The 21,056-nt window shown below is 39.6% G+C and overlaps 1 protein-coding gene across 2 annotated transcripts in view; it reads right to left on the reverse strand.

The window, feature by feature from the left end:
- SLIT2 (slit guidance ligand 2) overlaps positions 1-21,056 on the reverse strand; it is a 321,752-nt gene that overhangs the window by 284,328 nt on the left and 16,368 nt on the right. For both annotated transcript variants that reach the window (XM_084898584.1, XM_084898583.1), the window contains exon 4: positions 18,442-18,513. In XM_084898584.1, coding sequence (XP_084754710.1) covers positions 18,442-18,513 — 72 coding nt within the window. The remainder of the gene's footprint in view (positions 1-18,441; positions 18,514-21,056) is intronic.

The following is a 21,056-nucleotide window of genomic DNA, read 5'->3' on the forward strand; positions in this document are numbered from 1 at the left end:
GCTTAGATAATGGCCTTTTAGGTGCAGGTGCTGAGAGCTCCTCTTTACCCTTTGTACAGGGAAGATGATTTAGGTGGAAAGGAATAAATTGCTGGATTTAATAGTGACCAAACGGGAAGCCTAATAGAAATGGCGAAGAACCATGGAAGCACAGAAAATGATGTCAGCGGGGCCTTGGCAATCCACGGATGGACACAGCATGATTACACCAAACCAGCTGCCTCGATCACTTCCTGTGACTGCAGCAAGTTCAAACTGGTAGTAGTTTTGAGGTACTATTGTTTTATTTGCAAATGAAACAGAATTACAAACGCAGACAAATGTATAAAAATGTTAAGAAAGAATCAATACATACTATAAAAGATGTCATTTTTTAAAGAGTCCTCTCTGTAGGCTTTCACAAATAGAAGAGACAACATCACCCTAAGTAACTGGCACAAAACAGCCACTTATGTATAAGTGCGCATCTTATATTGATAGAATATATATTGATTTTGTAAACAAGCTACGCATTGCTGCTCCCTTTAAACTGAAACGAATGCAACGATATTAAAAAGTTCAAGCCTCAAATGCTTTTTATAGCCCAGTTGTCATGAAGGATGTCGCTGGATCCTTTGTCCTTCCTGTGCTTGTCTGTCAGCCTGTGAGTATTTGAGTGCCCACCTATGTGACCATTGCTCTGTGGTGAATAGACAGAGGAGGCCCAAACCCTCAAGGAGTGAACCACCTAGTAGGGGATTCTGTTAACAAACAATCATAATATCAAAATGAAACAATTTCTACAATGTACTAGACTTAGTCAAGGTATCATGTTTTTAAATTCCTCAGCTAGTTGTGTATGAATTAATCATGTTAAAAAGTCAGTAAATCACCCGGCTTGTATAGCTCAGTGGTTGAATGTTGACCTATGAACCCAAGAGGACAAGGTTCAATTCCAGTCAAGGGCACATGCCCGGGTTGCAGGTTTGATCCTCAGTAGGGGGTACAGGAGGCAGGTGATCAAAGGTTCTCTCTCATTGTTGATGTTTATATGTCTCTCTCTCTCCCTCTCCCTTCAATAAATAAAAAACATACTAAAACCAAAGTAAGTCTATTTGCACATTGGAAGGTGTCTATTGTCTGATATTGCACAGCCACACAAGCAGTGAGGTGGCACCCTCTGAATGGCAGCAGTCCAAGTCAAGGGGAAATTAAGCAGCATCTAATTTACAGCAAAGTCAGGTGGGGTTTCAACTTTTCAGAAACAGAAGAGGGAAGACAGAAAACTACATGGAAAAGGTGAACTTAGAAATACTCAAGCCTGGCCTGCATGCCTCAGTGGTTGAGCATTGACCTATGAACCAGGAAGTCAGATTTTGAGTCCAGGTCAGGGCACATCCTTAGTGTGGAGCATGCAAGAGGCAGCTGATCAAGGATTCCTTCTCATCATTGATGTTTCTATCTCTCTCTTCCTTCCCCTCCCTCTCTGAAATCAATAAAAATATATTTTAAAAGAAAGAAAGAAATACTCATGAAAAGGGAGGAAAATAATAAGTGGCCTTATGTGTCTTTGCCGGTTAGGCTCCCCATTCTGATACCAGGGGTGGTGAGGAGGTGGGTGTAGGGATGGTACTCAGCCCCAAACCAGAAAGCAATAAACAAATGACTTTATCAGATGATGGTAGATGTTTGGTTTCTTTCTCTCAAGCAACTGAAGAGTTGTTTGCTTTATGAAAAAAATATTTAACATCAGTTTAACTCTGTGGCAGATGTATTACATCTTCCACTTCTCTCTATGAGTCTATGACACTGATGTGTTACTGATCTCCATTTTACAGAAGGAAATACCGAGGCAGAGAGGAAAAGCAATATGCTCCACGTCATACAAAGAAGGTTTGAAACTAGGATTCCAATTCTGACAATATGCTGCAAAGCTATATTCGTTCACTCAATATTTCTTGTGCACCTACTACTATTCTCTGCCTTCAAGAAACTGGAATTTTGATTGGGAGGGACAGACAACCAGATAAATAATTAAAATATACAATATGGTAGATGGCAATGAACCTAAAGAGAAAAAAAGAGGGTAGAGGGAGAATTAATGATGATGTGAAAAATAATAGCACAAAGAAAAAAGAAAAATCCATATTCTTGTCAATATCCTATGTAGGATAATCTGCATGTATAATATTCCTTTCCCTTTTATACTCCAACTAGAGGGCCAGTGCTTGAAATTTGTGCACAGGAGGGGGAGGTGTCCCACAGCCCAGCCTGCACCCTCTCCAATCTGGGACCCCTTGGGGGATGTCCTACAGCAGTGGGACATCCCTCTCATAATCCGGGACTGCTAGCTTCTAAACACTCACATGCCTTCCTGCCTGATTGTCCCTAATCGCCTCTGCCTGCCTGCCTGATCACCACCTAACTGCCCTCCCCTACTGGCCTGATTGCCCCCAACTGCTCTCCCCTGCTGGTCTGATTGCCCCTAACTGCCTCTGCCTCAGCCCTCACTGCTGCCTTGGCTTTGTCCACAAGAAGGCAGGACAACTGGAAGATATCTAGTCTATCTGGTCTAATTAGCATATTACCCTTTTATTAGTATAGATATGGAACTGGATTAAGGATGTTTACAACCTTACACCACTAAAGAAAAACAATCAAACCTATTTTTGTGGTTATGGAGGAAAGAAAAAGAAAAAGAGAACAAGGAAGTAGAAAGGGTCGGGATTATCAGCTTCCTTATGCAGAAGGCACCTTAACTATTACAAAGCGGGTTGTTGTTATGCTTTTAACAAAATCCAAAAAAATAAATGTAAATGCTGGATATATTTGAAGTGAATTATTTCTATTAAACCCATTTACCATCAGGCTTCAAATTAGTTTTGTTTTCGCCATAACCTGGTGTTTCCTTTGATATCTTTTCCTTTGATATTTAAATAAACAAGAATTGGCAGTTGAAGCAGCACACTGAGGGGATTAAGAGAGGGACAGTGTTTTTCAATAATGATCAATGTAAGTATCCTGGTGAGAAGCACCTACCTGTCAGATGCATGAAAAATAGTTGTCTTAGGAGATTTATCATATTATTAATTGTTTTTTTCTTTTTATTCCTATCCCTAATCTATCATATCATATCTAAGTGTGTGTGTGTGTGTGTGTGTGTGTGTGTGTCATTTAGTCTTAGAGAGATGGATTTTGATTTTTTTTAAAAACACAACACTGAATGAACTGAACTCTATGTTGATTTCAAAGTCCATCAACCATGTATAAATTGTACATAAAACACTTGTGGCTTAACACCCTCTCTGGAATGAGAAAGATGCCTGCCAGCTTGCACCCCACCTAGAGGACGCACATCTCGTCGTGTTGTTGAAGAACCGCTGCACCACGCAAATCTCAGGTGCTACAACTACACAGCAAGGATGGGAGAGAGGGTGAAGTGACAAAATCTCCTCAGTCTTTAAAGCAGTAGTTGAGTGATGCTGTGTGTGTGTGTGTGTGTGTGTGTGTAGGTGTGTTCTAAAAAAAAATTAGATCATTTTGTAAAAGTTTCCATAATTTAGCACTAGCATTTGCTTAGATGTTTGTGTGAATACATGTAACAAATGATTTACATAAAACACACATACACACACACACACACACACACATCTAAGCAAATACTGGTGCTAAGTTATTAAAATTCTTACAGAAGGATCTACATTTCTTTATCCCTAAAATTAAAAAAATGCAAAGCTTACCTTCAAAGGTGGGCTGTAAAAAGAAAACAACAGATTTCTCAAGCTAATGGACTATAAAAAGTTATTTATCTGACCACATTGGTACACAAAAATAACGTTAAACTTCAACCTACCATGTCCAAAATAGTTTGGGTTTTTTTAAAAATATATTTTATTGATTTTTATAGAGAGGAAGGGAGAGGGATAGAGAGTTAGAAACATCAATGGGAGAGAAACATTGATCAGTTGCCTCCTGCACACCTCCTACTGGGGATGTGCCCTCAACCAAGATACATGCCCTTGACCAGAATTGAACCTGGGACCTTTCAGTCTGCAGGCCGACACTCACTGAGCAAAACCGGTTTCGGCCCCAAAATAGTTTTTGTGTTGTTGGTTGTTTTTTTTCAAATCACAATTGCAATTAAGGAAAAGTTGTCAGGCTGTTCTTGTCACTTGGGTTAATGAGCGAAGTGGGGAAGAACAGAAAGAAGAGGCTTTTACAGTCAAACAACTTTCTCTATGGCACAGCGCTGTGGGGACCAACACACCAGCATGCCTGGCAGTCACCGTGGGGGATGTGATTCCATTACTTCCTGGCACTTCTGACCACAGAGCACTTTCTCCTGTAGCATAAGAAAGCACACTCTAGGGCTCACTGCTTTAAAACACCATAAATATAAAATGGCCAGAATTGGGGAGAAGAGCTATACTTTCGTAAATCTAAACTTGAATCATCTTATAAAAATACAACTAAAGTAACTTGCAATAGATAACCATACTGATAATATGAGTATAGCATTTCTTTGGAAATAAGTAAACCTCTACAACATGTGCTTCTCTGTACTTTTATAGTGTGTTAAACCAGGCCACTTAACTTAAAAATAAAGCAATATTTGGATTCCGTCGTCGTATTAAACCTTTCTTCTCTCTTTACATCATTGTGTGGTTTTTTGAATAGGAAAGGTTTAAAGAACAACATTTGACAATTCCCATAACATTCTGTTATATGCATGTTTCTTTGTAGCCCCTCTGTCCTTCTGAGTTCAAGTTCGTCAACTGATTTGGATCTAGCATCCCATCTCCAGGGCAGTAAAATAATAACCGATGAGTCAGAGAAGAATAAGAACTAATGTTGATAATAGTCCTCCTGCCCCTTGTGCAATGCTTTGCTGTAACAATGACAAGAACGAAAAAAACTCCCCAGACCCCCTTCAGCGAAAAACACTTGCCCTGAAATATGACGATGTGATTTTTAATGCAGCTATTGTAGCTACAAGTGTTATTCACACAGCGTCGCTTTTTCAAAGGCTGTTTGCTGCAGTCATTTCCCTGCGTCAACTGAATTCCAGAGGATTACATGATGGGTGGGGAGAAGAAAAAGGTATTTCCTTTTATCACATGTAACTATGCTGCTTTCCCATTCCATCACGGCTCTGTGTAATGAAAGAAGAAGCCAGGGTGCTCACTTGGAGTACCTGATTAACAACTTTCCTTGAAACTATTCATTAGGTGTGGAATTCAATTCCCCTGACAGAAGGGGAAAGAAAACCCACACTGAGGCCTGGAGGGCGAGAGAGCTGGTCCTTTACAAACAGGCTCCAGATTCCAGTTGCCTCCAGGGCATGCAGGTTCTATAAATTCTATTTTCCTCCAAAGGTCAGGGAAATTAAATTGTCTTTACTAGGGAGAATCACGAAAATCGTGGTCGACTTTGCTCTCAAACCTGTCTCAATAAGAAGACCACCACACAAATAGGAACCTAAAACCTGCCTCAACCAACTCCCTTAATTTGCCTTGTTTGGGTTTTGAGTCATTTCTTTATGCTATCATTACTGATGTTTGAGAGGCAGGTGTTTATTGAAACTACTTCAATCTTACACCATTTACCTCAGATGGAGGGATTATCAAGTATCAGGATAACCACTTAATAATGCATAGCCATCAAATCTCCTTTAATCTGTTTTTTTTAAACCTAAACCTTCAAACAATTCACATTTAATAGCAGAGCCATGTAAAATATAAGCATATTTATTTTCTAAATGCTAATAGGAGAGAGAATGGCCTCAAATCCATTCGTCCACAATCTAAAGATCTCTTTCTTAGTTTATTACCATGAATAATTCCACTATTACCATTCACTCAAGCCCTGTGAAGGGGGCCCTATACATTTTTGAAAAAGAGCTAAAACAAATCTTTGATATGTTTGATTTCCTCTCCTCTCAATTCTGTTCGAGAATCCCCTAGAGCAGTGGCAGGCAAACTCATTAGTCAACAGAGTCAAATATCAACAGAAAAATGATTAAAATTTCTTTGGAGAGCCAAATTTTTTTAAACTTAAACTTCTTCTAATGCCCCTTCTTCAAAATAGACTTGCCCAGGCTGTGGTATTTTGTGGAAGAGCCACACTCAAGGGGCCAAAGAGCCCAGGAGGCCTTGTGCTAAATTGGAGTGATGTGATGGTGAACACATCAGAGGTGGTTCCTCTCTTATCTCAGCTAGTGTACCAAGGGACAGGAATCTCTCTTTGTAACTTCTATAGATTCCAAATTGCCAGTTGGCAGAGAAACTGGTCCTTAAGAAGACTTCAAGTACCTTTGCTCGGACTCTGCAGCTGGAGACCAGCAGAGCTAGGCACATAACTAGCAGGCCTTCTGACTTCAGAGCCACTGTTCCCTTCCTGCCACAATGGATTGCATTCCAAATCCAAACTATTGCTACTGTCTTTTTCGAGCCTTCAGCCAGCAAGTATTTATTAACCAAACCTGCACTAGGCTAGATCTTTGTATGCAAAACCAAGACAAAGTTACCCTGTGCTGTGAGCCCAGAATAACACTTAATAGCACAATATATAAGACAGGTTGTAACAGAAGAAGGCTTGATTATAAAAACAAAAAATTAACAACAAAATACTTAGCACTTACTATAGGTCAAGCATCATACTCATGAAGCCTTAATCACTGAGTGAATAATTTAATCCACACAACATTTCCACCAGGTAAAATTCTACCATCATCTTAGTTTTACACAAGGGGAAATGGAGGCATGGGGCTGGTAAATGAGTGGACTGCTCAATGGCTACACATCAGAGAGTCAAGCCCTCGGCAGAGTGAGACAATCTGTACTCATGATCACCGCATTATGATGGATGACTATTTAGAGGAAATGGAACAGTGTCTTTAGAGGTAAGGTGATATGAAGAGTGCAAGTTACTATTAATTGGAAGCAAGGAAGGGGTTCTGAAATGAGCTGAAATTTCCCAGCAGTATTAGGAAAATTGGCTTGCCTGGACAGAGCATGCGCGCTGCGACAGCAATGATTAAATCAAAGACTGCCTGTAGAATTAGAGGCTAATGCCTTGAAAGTCAGACAAAAAGAGTTTCATCCAGAAGGGAAGTTAATGTTAACTTGCTAATCACTACTAATAACTAGGGAGTAGAATAGATGTCCTATTTCTCAACCTCATGGTATGTAATGATTTTAATAGAATAACTATCAAATATATTTGTTAAGTATATTATTTATATTTAGAACAGCATTCCTTTTTTTTTTTTTTAAGAAAACAAATCAGGAGATTTTTATCTAAAATAAATCCTGGAATCTCTCTTTTTAACTTCTATAGATTTCAAATTGTCAGTGTATAAAATATCAACACCGACTTTCTCAGTATAAGTACACACTACTGGCTTTCTTAGTGTAAAAGCAAGGCATTTATCTTATGTTAAATGAAATTTCCTATCATTTCCCTCAATGTTTATTCTCTGAGCATTTTTAATATTCACAAAGTATTTATGTTTCTTTAGCTCTTAGTATCTCCACCTTCCAAACACACACACACACACACACACACACACACACACACACACACACACACACGGTAGGTCTGGGATATTGGTTGCCATAACGAACAATATTATTTAGGATATACTGAGTATCCAGTAGGTGAAATAATCAGGTTTTGTTTTTCCTCTCTTATTTTATTTCTAGTTCATACTTTTAAACTTCTAAGCATTTTGTTTCTCACAACTACCTCCAAGCTAAAGTGTAGATCCTTATGTAACACAGATAAACTTTAAAGCAATGTTCCCACATGGGGGCTTTTGTTCTTAGAAAGTGCATGGAGAAGCAGTGTTGGGAAGAAAATGAATGTGGGTCAAAACAAAGATGAGGGGAGTTTTAGAATAAAGCTGAAACTTGATAGAGCTCGGAGAGCATATAACACTGTATGGCGTGCCTATGTAATGCTCAGCAGTATTTTCTAAATGAGAGTCTAATTCTTGGTTCAAAGCAGGGCTTTCTATTAAGAGATTGTAATAACATCCAATCCGCCCTGCACTCTTGTACCATGAATAACACAGAAAGAGAGGTTTTATCCGGAGGCATCTGAATTTAAACTTTAAAAAAAAGCATACCCTTTATTAGTTTCAGTTTGAATAAAAATAGTGTACTTAGAAAAACTACACTGTAATGGCATGCTCATTTCTGGAAAAATTAAGAAAGATTTTACTTTAACAGCATGTCACCAGTAAACACTGTATTTTTTAAAGTTTCACATATTCGATAGGAAGTGGCATATCCATATAAAACAGGAGGAGTCACAGATATAAATTCTGATACTTTTAGAAAAATAAAGTGTCACCAAGTGTTCAGAGTATGCGGCTGCCTCTGAGAGCTCATATTCTATTTTCCAAATGTTAACGATTGGCCTCAAGACCTTTTCTTTTTAGGTCATTGTTTTAATAAAGATCAAGAATACATTAAGACATTTAATAACATCTCATCTCTTAGTAATTGATGAAGTGAATTTGAATTCTTATATTAATGGCATCATTCTCTCTATTGTCTCTATATAAACCTCTTTCATCCTATGATAGTAACTGGCGTTAACTAAACCATCTTTCCCCCTCCCCACAATATTTCCTTGCCTACCATTATCTACTCTAAGCCTGATTCTTTAAACACTATAACTCTAACGGTAGTGAAAAAATGTAAAATATTTATAATTAGTATTAGAAATGTACTAAGCTTAAGCTACACTGAGAATTTCCAATGTTTTACAGTAGAAACTTTAGAATGTAAATCCAATAATATTTAAATATTAAATGTTTACACAAAAATAAAGTGTTCCATGAAGACTCTTTTTTTTTTACTATTAGTTAAAAACTTCCAAAGTGCGTACACCAAATTTTAAATGTAACTTGCATTAATATTTTAGAGGAAAAAAAGGGTCAAGGTTAAACTGTTTGTCTTCCTTAAGAAGTTCATAATGTCTTTTGTATCTCTACTCAGAAAAAAAAAAAATCTCAATGAAACTTGGATATTAAAACCTCCCAGGAAACCAACAATAAAAGCCACTAAGAATTTCACAAGTCTCCCCCCCTCAGGTGTTAATTAAATGATCATTTAACACCGAAATGTAAACACAGCATTTTCATCTCCTGACAGCACAGCCTATTAAAACCTGGGGTAATAAAAGTCTTGGTGTTAATGCTCTGAACCGAGTTCCCACCACACTCTGAGATGCCTTGTCGTGTCTAAGGTTAAGCATGTAGACACAAAACAAAGCTTGCGCCTACTCGACTTCCAGTCCAATTTTCCCATCGCCCAGTGACCTAGGTAACACTTGGAGCCATAAAGAATAAATTTAATTTCTCCAGCATTTTGTGAGGATTAGGAACAATTGTCGGCTCGCAATGACTTTTTATCCTCAGATTCATTTTCCGCCCGGGCATTCCTCCCTGGTCCGAAAAGAGAATCCTGATGGTTTAAGACACAGAACAAACAGAACTTTAAATTAGGCTTTTTTTCAATCAATTGGAACTGGTGGAGGGGAAGCAATCGACCTTTCTCTGCGGCTCTCAGCTATTCACATGCTTCACGCTTTCATCTCTCACTGGGAGAAGGATCCTATCGTGATGGGGCAGAGCTATCTTTCCCCATTCTGTTTCCAGACTTATTTATTTCTCTTCTATTTATTTTTTTTTTAAATACTGAATCCAGTTGCCATACTCAGCTGTACACATTCATTTAGGGGAGGCTCAAACATTCTCTTAATAACATTTCACACAGCCAGGTTGGACCCCAGACCCCGGGGGTTGCTATCGACAGGACTTGGTACTTTGCTTCCTTCTGTGGAACTTAGGATTGTTTTTGTGCTTTTTTTAAACTGCTGCCTGAAGTTTCTTAGATCACAATTTATCAGATATCCCCTATAAAAAAAAATGCAGTGATTGCAATTAACTTGGTTATGGGCAAAGGTAAGGAAGAAAACAAATACCCCCTTCATCTGACTGCTAAGCTCATGTACTTAGTAAAAGAATTAGTTAGGTTTAAAACACAAAACGAAACAAAACTAACTTCTGGCTCAAACCTATTTCATAATCTCATGTTGTTTCATTCCAAAGCGTTAAAAGGTCTGCAATTTGCACTGCATTTAGACATAACGTTTAGCCTAAAAATGTACTTTTAAATCACATGACATTTATTATTTATTAAAGATCACAGGATGTTCCACAGATCAAATCCTATTTTCATGTTACAAGCTACATTGATACGCTATCTCATATCATTTCAAAAATTGAAATTTTAATTAGTGATAAAAATGTTCTTTAGCCACATAGGTAAACCTTCTTAACTTTCAGAATAGTTTAGTCTAGATATCCTAATTGGTATTTTTCCTGCATTGTGTTATTCAGGAAAACACATCATTAAAGCAACAACATAAATACGTGGCTAACATAAGTAGTTTCTGAATCATAGTCTCTGTTTCCATCCCTATTTCATTTTATATAGGAATTTCAAAAATTATATGAATCATCAGCTGTGAGAGGGAAAGATATCTTATTAAGAACAGTCTGGCCTTCCTATACCTCATGTGGCCAAATAAGGAGAAATCAAATGGTACAAATGCACATTTTATGTTAATTTACAGTAGTAAAAGAATGTCTATGCTTATGCATATGTTATTACACTGAGAAGAAATGCGAGAAAGGGGTGATTTGCTGACTGTGGGCAAGTTGCAAGGAAGTCTGTGTGACTATTACTTTTCCTTTAGCTTGCAATGTGAGGGTGATAATAATACCAACGCAATTCCTATCATACTAGAAAGTTGACAATGCTCTTTTGAATACAGAATCGAAAGGATCACTTGGCATAGCCTCAGGAGGTAAATGGGATCCTTCACATTTTACAGATAAAAGAACACCACAGGAGTCAACTTATTTCCTAAGACAGTAAAGCCACGAATAGCCAATAGCCGAGGAGTCCTGAATCACCAGCACACCACACCACCGCTCACACTATCAGTAACTGATCTCAGTGTCTTAGAACATCATGTAAAGGGAACTGACATGCTGCGGAACCTTCCTCCTCAAATTAATATTTATGTAAACGTCAGTCTCTGGACTATGTTCTCGAGATGGCAATGGCAATTTTATGACTTACACATTTTCAAATAGTCCGTGATGATGTGACTCCATTGGCATCTTTTAGAAGTGAACACCACATGCTTCAATCCATGTTTCAGGAAACACAATCACTCTCAGAGATGAACTCTCTGTGCTTTGATGTGCATATCACAGGTCACGTGTTAGCCGTGACCGAGGCCCACAGACACCACATATTACATGGGGCCGAACATGATGCCACTTTTCCTCCCTAGCATGCATCACTGTGTTCTCCAGATCGAAGTCAGTATGCCACGGTATTTGTTGGTGGAGACAGAGACACTGGTGTTTGGGAAATCAGCACTTTGGATAAGTACAGGGGCGTAGGAGAGACCCTTGCACTTGACTTTCCTGTGCCTTGAATGATACTATGGATTTCATGCCCGTGGACTGCTCTGTGGTGGGCAAGAGCGGAAACCTGCAAAGCTGTGACTTTCTCCAGAAACTCGTCTTCTAACGGAGACTGCTTTGAAGTAAAAACTATTCACATGAGGCCTGGCCGGAATCTCAACTACAATCTTAATCTCCATGGGATGCTCAACTTCGAAAGCCTAGGATTACATGTTGTCTAAAAACAAAATCAAAAGTAAGTCCGTGCCAAAACTGGTTTGGCTCAGTGGATAGAGCATCGGCCTGTGGACTGATGGGTCCCGGGTTCAATTCCGGTCAAGGGCATGTGCTTTGGTTGTGGACATATCCCCAGTGCGGGGTGTGCAGGAAGCAGCTGATCGATGTTTCTCTCTCATAGATGTTTTTTACTATCTCTCTTCCTCTCTGTAAAAAATCAATAAAATATGTTTTTTAAAAATAGTTTAAAAAAAGTAAGTCCTATTCCATGGCCAGTTTCCCCCCCCCCCCCCGTTTTTTTTCATAGCAAGTGGGAATGGCCGCTGTGATATGTGTGTGCAGGATACCCCTATATCAAGTCTTTGCCCACCTTCTTATAAACAAATCTTTGCTTATGTAATCTCCTTAAATTCAACCCTCCTCATATAGCTCTACTTTTTTTAAAGTGGCAAGAACAGAGTCCCTTGGGCTTAAATACTGATTAATAAGTTACTTAATAATAAGGGCCCAGGTTTTTTTTTATTCACTGACAGTGTACACTTTGTAAGTTTTCTCTCTCTTACTTGTCTTTTGTTTTTAAAGCTAAAGAGTCCATCTGTTCCCCTTAGCAAAATACCAGTGCTACCAAAACAGGCAGCAGCTCCTTGCACGGGAGGGTGGCACAGGCCTGCCTCCTCTGAGGGTCACACAGGCACGCCACTTCTGAGGGTCACACAGAAACTTTCCCCCTCCGTCCATGAGCTCTTGGGCAGCCCCAGCAAGAGCAACCGGCTGCAGCTACCCCAGCAGCTCAACGGATGAGTAATGATGTCGATCTGGCTGGATAACGGTAACCGTAGCAACTGCAACCTGCAATTCGTGCACAATCGCCCTCGGATTTATGGTGGCAGGGGCCAAGGGGCCAGGAGGACAATGCCTCAGGAAGCTGTGGCACCTGACACCTCTGGGCACCCACGCTTTCATCAGAGCTGGCAGAAATTAATTCGAGGGGAATTTGTACTTGGTCTCTGAGGTTGCATTCTGCTTTTATCCTTAGATATAAGACTCTTATGAGACTACACTGACATCAGAGAAATGCAAGGTTCCTTTTATATGAGTAAAGTAGTATATTAAATTAGGGTATATGACTTTGCTTAGGTGAAAAATAGGTCGTTTTGATTTGGCTGTGTCTTCCAAAACCCTCCTACGGTTTTGCAAACTTAAGGGAACGAAACATTTAATTAGCCAAGGTATCCTTTAAATGGAATTTGGTTCTCCATTATTCATAATGCCTTCCCAGTGTTACTATTTGCTCATGCAAGTTACAAACCCTGAGCCCGCAGAGATTGAATTCAATACATCAAACACTGAGAGCCTTCTAAAGGCCAAGCCTGCTACTAGACCTTGGGGATAGAAAACAAAATGTTTTCATAACACATGTATACCAGCATTTATACGCATTGCATGGAGAAAGAAAACTAAGTTAATAATTGACAAGTGTACTAGTGGTTATACCTGGGTGGTGAAATAATGAATCATCTCTACTTCCTCTTTCCTATTTTCCTGAATTGCCTAAGCCTTTTTAACACCAACATGTGTTACTCTTATCAATATTAAAAAGCAAAAACTAAGGCTGTTTCTATGGGACTAAGCAAAAGGGAAATAAAGACTGCTTAACTGCATATTTGTTATGCTTTGAAAATTCATGTCTAACATTATAAAACAAAAGGTTATGTTCCCCTTTTTAAAAAGTCCCAATTATTATTACCAAAAACAACTTTGAGAATCTGAGGTCCTACATGATAGCAAATAAATGGAACTGACCAATAAAAGTAAGCAGCCAAAATCTATTTTTCTCAGGTAACTAGTCACTGGGGCATAAAAAAGTCCTTGGATTTAAAATTACTTTCTCTAATGTTAGGTAATTTCATGGCTCTGAAGTTCCCTGGGAAATAGTAAATACCACTTGTGAACCAGCGATAAAAATAAAAAAAAATCCCAAAACACCAAAACTTTAATTCAAAGAAATAAAGAAAATGAATCATGGGATCTATGCATTTATTTTTGTTAATTTGGTTTTGTTTTGGTAGATACAAGTGAAAAATCAGTTTTTGCTACATGCGTTGGATCCTTAAGCTTACGGTCGAGGCCTGGGTAAATATAATAACACTGAAAGAAATAAACTGAAAACCACAAAGCAAATATTTATAACCAAATACTCCACTGCAATGCTGCCAGTGAAATTCCTCTCTAACAAGCCCAGCTTAGTAGTTGTAAACTCAAGTTGAAAAGTGTGACTCACTCCCTGAGAAGTCACCTTTCAGGTGACATTTCTCAGGAAGATTGGTATATGCTACCCAATCTTCAATAATTAATTGCTACTCACACATTTCAATTGATCGTAATTGACCATTTCAAAAGCCACTGAAATCTGTCCGTTAACCAGCTCCAGGTTGCTCTAAAAATAATTTTCTCCACTCCTTACGTGGATAACAAAAACACAACTTCCGTTTTGGAGGAGGAACCAAGGAGAGGATGGAGTATCTGCATACCTGAGGAAAACCATGTACTGTCTCTTTTAACCTCCAACCGAAGGCCCTCCACCTCCCCTCCACTTACACTTTCCATCTGTCAACAAGTGCTTGTAATTTTATTACTGTCCTGTAGTTTATGCAGAGTTGGTATTATTTTACAGAGTCCTGTTAATGGACTGGATAAATGGTAATGCTCTTTAAACTAGTCTCTTGCTCCAACAAACACAGCTGCAACTGTACTACTATTTCTGAGCAAACATCTTGACCTGAACATGTAGTGCTCTTTCAACCCGTCCAAAGAGAAATTGGAGCAGACAGCAAAGGAAAAGCATATTTGGCCGCTAGCAGCAACCAACCGTGTCGAATCATAATTCATACACAGAGCGCCCTCTCTTCCCTTCCGATTGCATTGGGAGTCCAAAGGCGAGTTCGTTTGCTCTTCACCTGGCATTTCATGTTCAACCAAGAGTCAAATGGTGATTATTCGTTACAAAAGGGCAACAAATACATACACACTCAGGGGTGGGGTGAAGTAGGCTTACAGTTGTATGAGAAACAGGGTTTATCCTTGAATTGTTATTTATTAATTACTGCATTATTTACTTTTACCTATTTTTGGCCACTTTTGTCATTTCCAGCACATCGGACTAGCTTTACTCTAAGCAAACAATGATAAAAATCAAACATCAGTGTATGAACAATATAGTAAACTTGTAAACATTTTCATTGCTTTTATGTCCTGTAAAATAGTACAAAAAAAAAGGGTTAAAGATACTGTAGGCTTGGAAAAAGAGAGAGGTTCATTAGCATTATGCAACAATTTACAATGAGAAGATAAATTCTAAGTGTGCTTCTTTCGTGAATCCTAGATGTGTTTGCCTTTGTTCCGTTACATGATATGGAAACTGTGGGTTGATTAATATGCACATGCGATAACCAGTCAAATACTTTCCCTGTCCCCAAATATTTTCCCTGTTATTTGTCAAAAATCCTACACCCTTTGCTTTCTGGCAGTGAAGGGAAGCTTTGTTTTTAAATGAGCATTTTCAAGGAGTTTTGTATGTAGATGTGTGCCCATTCTCCCACGTGCTAGAACATTTCTTTAGGGTGAGCTAGGAGGCCCCCATGTCATCTGAAGGAAATGGGAACTTATGCCCTTCCTCTTGGACATTACACTAACCAGGCAGTGGGCTTCCAAAGTTTTTGTTCCTTTATTTATTAACATTTCTGCATGGTGGCAGTTTCATTCAACTAGTGGTCCCTGTCATAAACAACTGGCCTCATGTAGCTTGTGAGTGACCCTTCCAGAGAAAGATCACTGGCTGCTAACAATCCACTAAATGGAATTCAAGTGAAACAGCAGCACCTCAACTCAAAAGAAGATTCCTGATGGGAAGATGCTGAAAAACATGACACCTCCAGGTTTCTAAGAGTATGCAGTGTCTGGGTCAGGTGTCAACCCCCAAGGGATTGTAAACATTGAGCCATCCAGGGCTCACTTTAGGAATATCAAAGCACTAAAGTTCCACTTGCAACCAGTCCCATTTAAAAAACAAAACTTCACTTTCCCTCATTCCCCAGGGGAGGATTTGGAGCTATACAGGAACATCACAGCTCTGACTCATTGCCTGGCTAACCATTTCCCATTTTTAAAAGGCTTTTAAATAACTGAAAATTCTTGCCTTAGAGTTTTATGGATTCTCTTTCTTTAATTCACTTCTTTAAGGTTTGAAGTCTTCGTCAATCATAGAGCAGCTTAAGTTACAAAATTTTAACAAACCGGAAAAGAAAATCCCCTGTAATATTGTACTATGGGATGGTATAAATTAAAAAAAAGAAGAAGAAAAGAAAAAAAAGTGATAACTAAATATGGTCAGTTGGTAGAGAACTCTGAACTGGATTATACCACCTGGAAAACCATTAACCCAAGTACTTCTAAAAAATCAAACTTTATTTCTCAGAGATAGTGTTCAGTTTCTTCACCTCTTTAGCTTCATAACTTAAATGCTAAATGACAGTCATTCTATTTAAATTCTTTTTTCACAGCTTCTTAGGAAATGGACACTTTCCTAAATAATGTGAATTGTTTCTAGAAGCACACTATTAGCAAACTGGTAGTTTAACAGTGCTCACTGAATACTAGCCTTGAACCCATGCTTCCAAGTCCCCTCAACCACCCAACATTAAAGCAGAAAGAATACTCCTGAACCCATTTCTATGATCCTTCTTAGAAACTAAGCACGAGCATTTAAAGACTAGAGACCCAGTGCACGAAATCCATGCACAGGTGCAGTCCCTAGGCCTAGTCTGCAATCTAAGCATGGCACATTTGGTCTCCACAGGGCAATTAGTGACTCATATTGGTCTGGCATAAAAGGGCAGGTCCCAGCTGACCTCTGGGCCCTGGGTAGCACCTGGGCCCTGGGCCTCCCATGTGCCCCCCTCTGTCTGAGTCACGGCGCCCAAGTCCCCCTGCAGAGATGCAGTGATCCTGGCTAGACGCTGGGAGCCTCTGGGCTGCCCAGAAGCACCACACGGAAGCCAAGAGGACAGCATGCTCTCTCCTGGCCTATGCCCACCATATTCCATGCCGCCCCCTGGTAGTCAGGGCATGTAATAGAGAGCAGTTGAACTCCAGATCTCCCAGTCAAACTATGGTTGAATTATTTCCCGAGGGACAATTTGCATATTAGGCTTTTATTATTTAGGATAAGGATCAATTTATATACATACACATAATCTTTATAACAGCTTACATCCTATTTCCTGGGTAAAACTAGTCCAGAGAGAATTACTGTATAAAAAGGTAGTCTCTGGGTTTGTTTCTTTCTTTCTTTCTTTCTTTCTTTCTTTCTTTCTTTCTTTCTTTTTTTCTTTCTTTCTTTCAATTTACTTAAAAAAAGCCAATTAACCAGCAGAGAACACAAAACGAAGAAATGCTGCTAGGTCAGTGGTCTACAAACTCATTAGTCAACAGAGCCAAATATCAACAGTACAATGACTGAAATTTCTTTTGAGAGCCAAATCTTTTACACTTAAACTTCTTCTACCGCCACTTCTTCAAAATAGATTCGCCCAGGCCGTGGTATTTTGTGGAAGAGCCACATTCAAGGGGCCAAAGAGCCGCACGTGGCTCGCAAGGCGCAGTTTGCCGACCATGGTGCTAGGTGATGGGCTCTCCTTGCAGGTACAGTATCAGGAAAGTCAGAGAGGAAGATAAGGTGTGTTGTCAGCTGGCCACACCTTACCAGCTGGGGAGGTTCTCTCTGTAGTGAGCTGACGTGTCAGGAGGTCCCCACAGAGATCCTGGCTCCCATAGGGGCAGGACTGTCAAAGGACAATCTTCCCTCTTCTGGAATTGACAACAATACTGAGTTTGTAGGCTGCGGAGCCTTGGCCACAGAATCAAGTTCAGAGGAGAGCAATCTGCTCCCTTTCCCTAAACACAGGACCAGATGAGACTTCCCACCACCCAAGTGGGACCATCATGATACAGCCCAACCGTTTTCCACATCTGTGAACATCAGTAATAGTGGCAATGTATTTTCCCAACTGCACAAAATCACTCCCGTGGCTGAAAATCTAATTGTAAAAGCTTTCAAAAGTGTGTTTTCACTATTGCATATTAGGTCAGCGAACAAGCATTTCAGGGAGGAAAAACTGTTCCTGCCTAAAACTCACATTATTCCCCTTCCCAAGTACTTCAGTGACGTATTTGATATGAAACCCTTAGTCATTCAGGTTTGAAGTTTGGAATCCTGGCCTTAAAAGGAACATATAAGAAGAAATGTTCAGTCCTTTTTAAATATCTTATCATAATATTTCCAGACCAATGGCTACAGAAACAATGTTTAAAAAGCTAACATTCAGAACCCCACCTTGAAAAGGAAATGAGGCCAACTTTCCCCGAAGAGGAAGTGTGGTGGCATTTTTCCCTTCAGAACTGAATCAAGTGTCCAAAGAGAAGTCAGGTAAATCTCCTCCCCAGCATCACAGGAGCAAACCAGAATGATGCCATCACAATAACACATTCATAAACAAGCCAATGCTAAGCAAACAAAACCGCTGGAATCACTGGGAAACCAACCTTCAGTTTCCATTGAAAACAAAGGCAAGCTCTTAATCCATGAACCTGGTGATGAATACAAGAAAGCACATGGAAACAAATCTGAAATACATTTCATAAAACACAAGCAACAGCAACCACTTTGGTCTACTTACAGCCTGTAGAGCTTCGAAGTCCCAAGAAACAGCAACTCGGGAAACAGCTGAAGGTGATTTCTGTTTAGACGCCTTTTGAGGAAGAAAAAGAAAAAAAAGCGTCTGTTACACCGAACATACCCAGCAAGGAGACTTTGATTTGGTAGTGTCGTGCCTCATCCTGTTTTGCAGGAGAGAAAGCAATGACATTCAAGAGAACCCAAGCATTGCAAATCAAAAGTTGGTTACACCTTTTGTTATATGAGTGTTTAAGGCAATTTTCCATGATGCTTACTCAGATTATGATTACTGGGGCTACACTACAACCCGTGCAATACCAGTCAACCGGAATATACACAATGAGAAAGGATTTGGCTCAGATTCTGGTGGCTAGGGAAGAAGAGCGTTCAACCTTCAGCAGAAATATCACAGTAATGGCACCCTAAAATAATTTATATTCTTCCCCCAAAGGGCTAGGTTATCAGCCAAGGCACCACAGGGAGATGAAACTTTCAATTTTGTTAGCTTTTCATTTAGTTCAGGGGTGGGGAACCTATTTGCTGCCAAGAGCCATTGGATAGTTATGACACCATACACAGGCCATACAAAATTATCAAATTAAAAATTAGCCTGGTGTATTTGGTTAAATATTTAATTCACTCACCCCTAATGCCTTGACAGAGCCAAAACCAAATGACATTGCAGGGCCCTATATAGCTGGTGGGCCAGATGGTCCTCACCCCTCACTTAATTGCAGAAAGAAATGTGTGCGAAAGTGTCAGTGTGATAGGCAAAACCAGAGGAAAACCAAAAAGTTCAAACCTGGACTTGACCCTTGACTGAATTTGATACTGACGTATTACTAATTGGTGTCCCAAATGCTTAAATTGTGTTTTTAAAAAATGGTTAGCTAATATTGTAATGACTTATATGTTTTAGAAAAGAATTAGATTGCAACTCTAATTTAAGTCTCAATGCTATGTAAATACGTTTTTTTAAATCATGCTCTCTCACTAAAGAGTGGGCCAATTCTGACCTAGATGTATAAATACCCAACCTCATTCATGTCAGGTGTGCAAGTTAACATTTCAATAAAAAATGAATTTGTATCACTTTGTTTTTCCCAAATGTGAATAAAATGATGAGAAGCTGATGCAAAATTCACACTTAAATGACATAAAGGCTGCTATATAGCACTAGAAAAGGAAGTTCCAAAAACTGAAGAAATTGGAGGCATTTTGTAAGTCCTAAAGATACATGTTCAGGGGACATCATAGGAAGGCATATCAAACCCTGGTGACATATTTAAATGGTCACCATGGTGTGAGCAGAATTACACGTTTGGTCTCCAGAGGGCAGACATGGCCAAAGGATTACAGCTCTTAAGAAAGTAGATCAAGGGAAAGACCATCCTAGGAAACACAGATAGTAAGAAATGGGATGATCTGCCTTTAAGACTCCCAACTTCATGTCCCACTTTCATTCAGAGACTTCCTGATTTCCTTTTTTCCCCTGCGAAGGATGTAGTGACAAGAACTCCTGCACGAGTTGAGAAGCTGGGCCAGGTGGAGTTTGGAACTCCCTCCAGCTCTCAATGTCGAGGCTGCGATGGTTACCACAGCTTTCGTTAGTGACTCATATTGTGGGGAAGTTGGTCATCACCGGAAACACTCTCAGCACTTAATAAAATTCATACTCATAAAAGACATGCCAAGACAAACAGGGGGAAACAGTAAGATTAGTGATGAAAGGACACACTTATTCCCCACTTCCACTGATTGTAATGAAGAAAGCACATAACAAGGTTAATGCTAAAGTGCAACCAAAGCTTCTATTTATTTTTATTTGCCTAGCCTGATTCTGAAGAAGGAATGCTCTCAGAGTCTATTACTATATGATAAAAAAAATATATTATTTACTTATGACTTGTTATTTTGTTAAAAGTGAGTTACAAATATTCACAATAGTAATGAGGATTTTCCTAGGGAGGCAACCAGTCTTGGAAAGATGCCCATGGTTCAAGAGCCAGCCCTGATTTCTAAAGGACAGAGATGGGCTCATCATCTGACCCAAACCATCGGACTAACAAACATCATCAATGATCCTCCAGCCACGCTAAGCCACCCCTTCAAGTCCTGTCCCTGCAGGGGCTACGCTCTGTATGGACTGCTTTCCCTGTTCTCCAAAGGCACTTTCTGACATCCTCTATGAAATTGCCCTGATTCCTCCAATAGTCAGTTCCTTCCTTTGCTGCAACCCCACATCCCCACAGCATTTGATAAGTAAGAGACAGTTATGCTGCATTACAGGTACTCACTCCCACTAGTCTGTGGCTCTTCAAGGATAAAGATGGCATCTTTGTATTCTCTCCCTTCTTCCCTGACACTCAGTAGGTTCTTAGGAATGAGAATAGACAGCTCTTTCTGCATTGTGGTAGAATCCAGCAAAGACATGGCATATGTATTTCAAATTCGGCCAACTTTCCCCTGGCCTGCTCCCTGAGGTACATGTCCTGAGTTTTACATGCTCTCCAACAGACTTACCCACCACCACACCTGCTTTCATGTGCCCTATGGAGCTATTACCTCTTTTCCCTCCCATCCACCTCTCTCCCCTCTGCCATTCTTAATACCATC

The sequence above is a fragment of the Pipistrellus hanaki genome (genome assembly GCF_964339955.1).
Source record: "Pipistrellus hanaki genome assembly, chromosome: 1".
Classification (NCBI taxonomy): domain Eukaryota; kingdom Metazoa; phylum Chordata; class Mammalia; order Chiroptera; family Vespertilionidae; genus Pipistrellus; species Pipistrellus hanaki.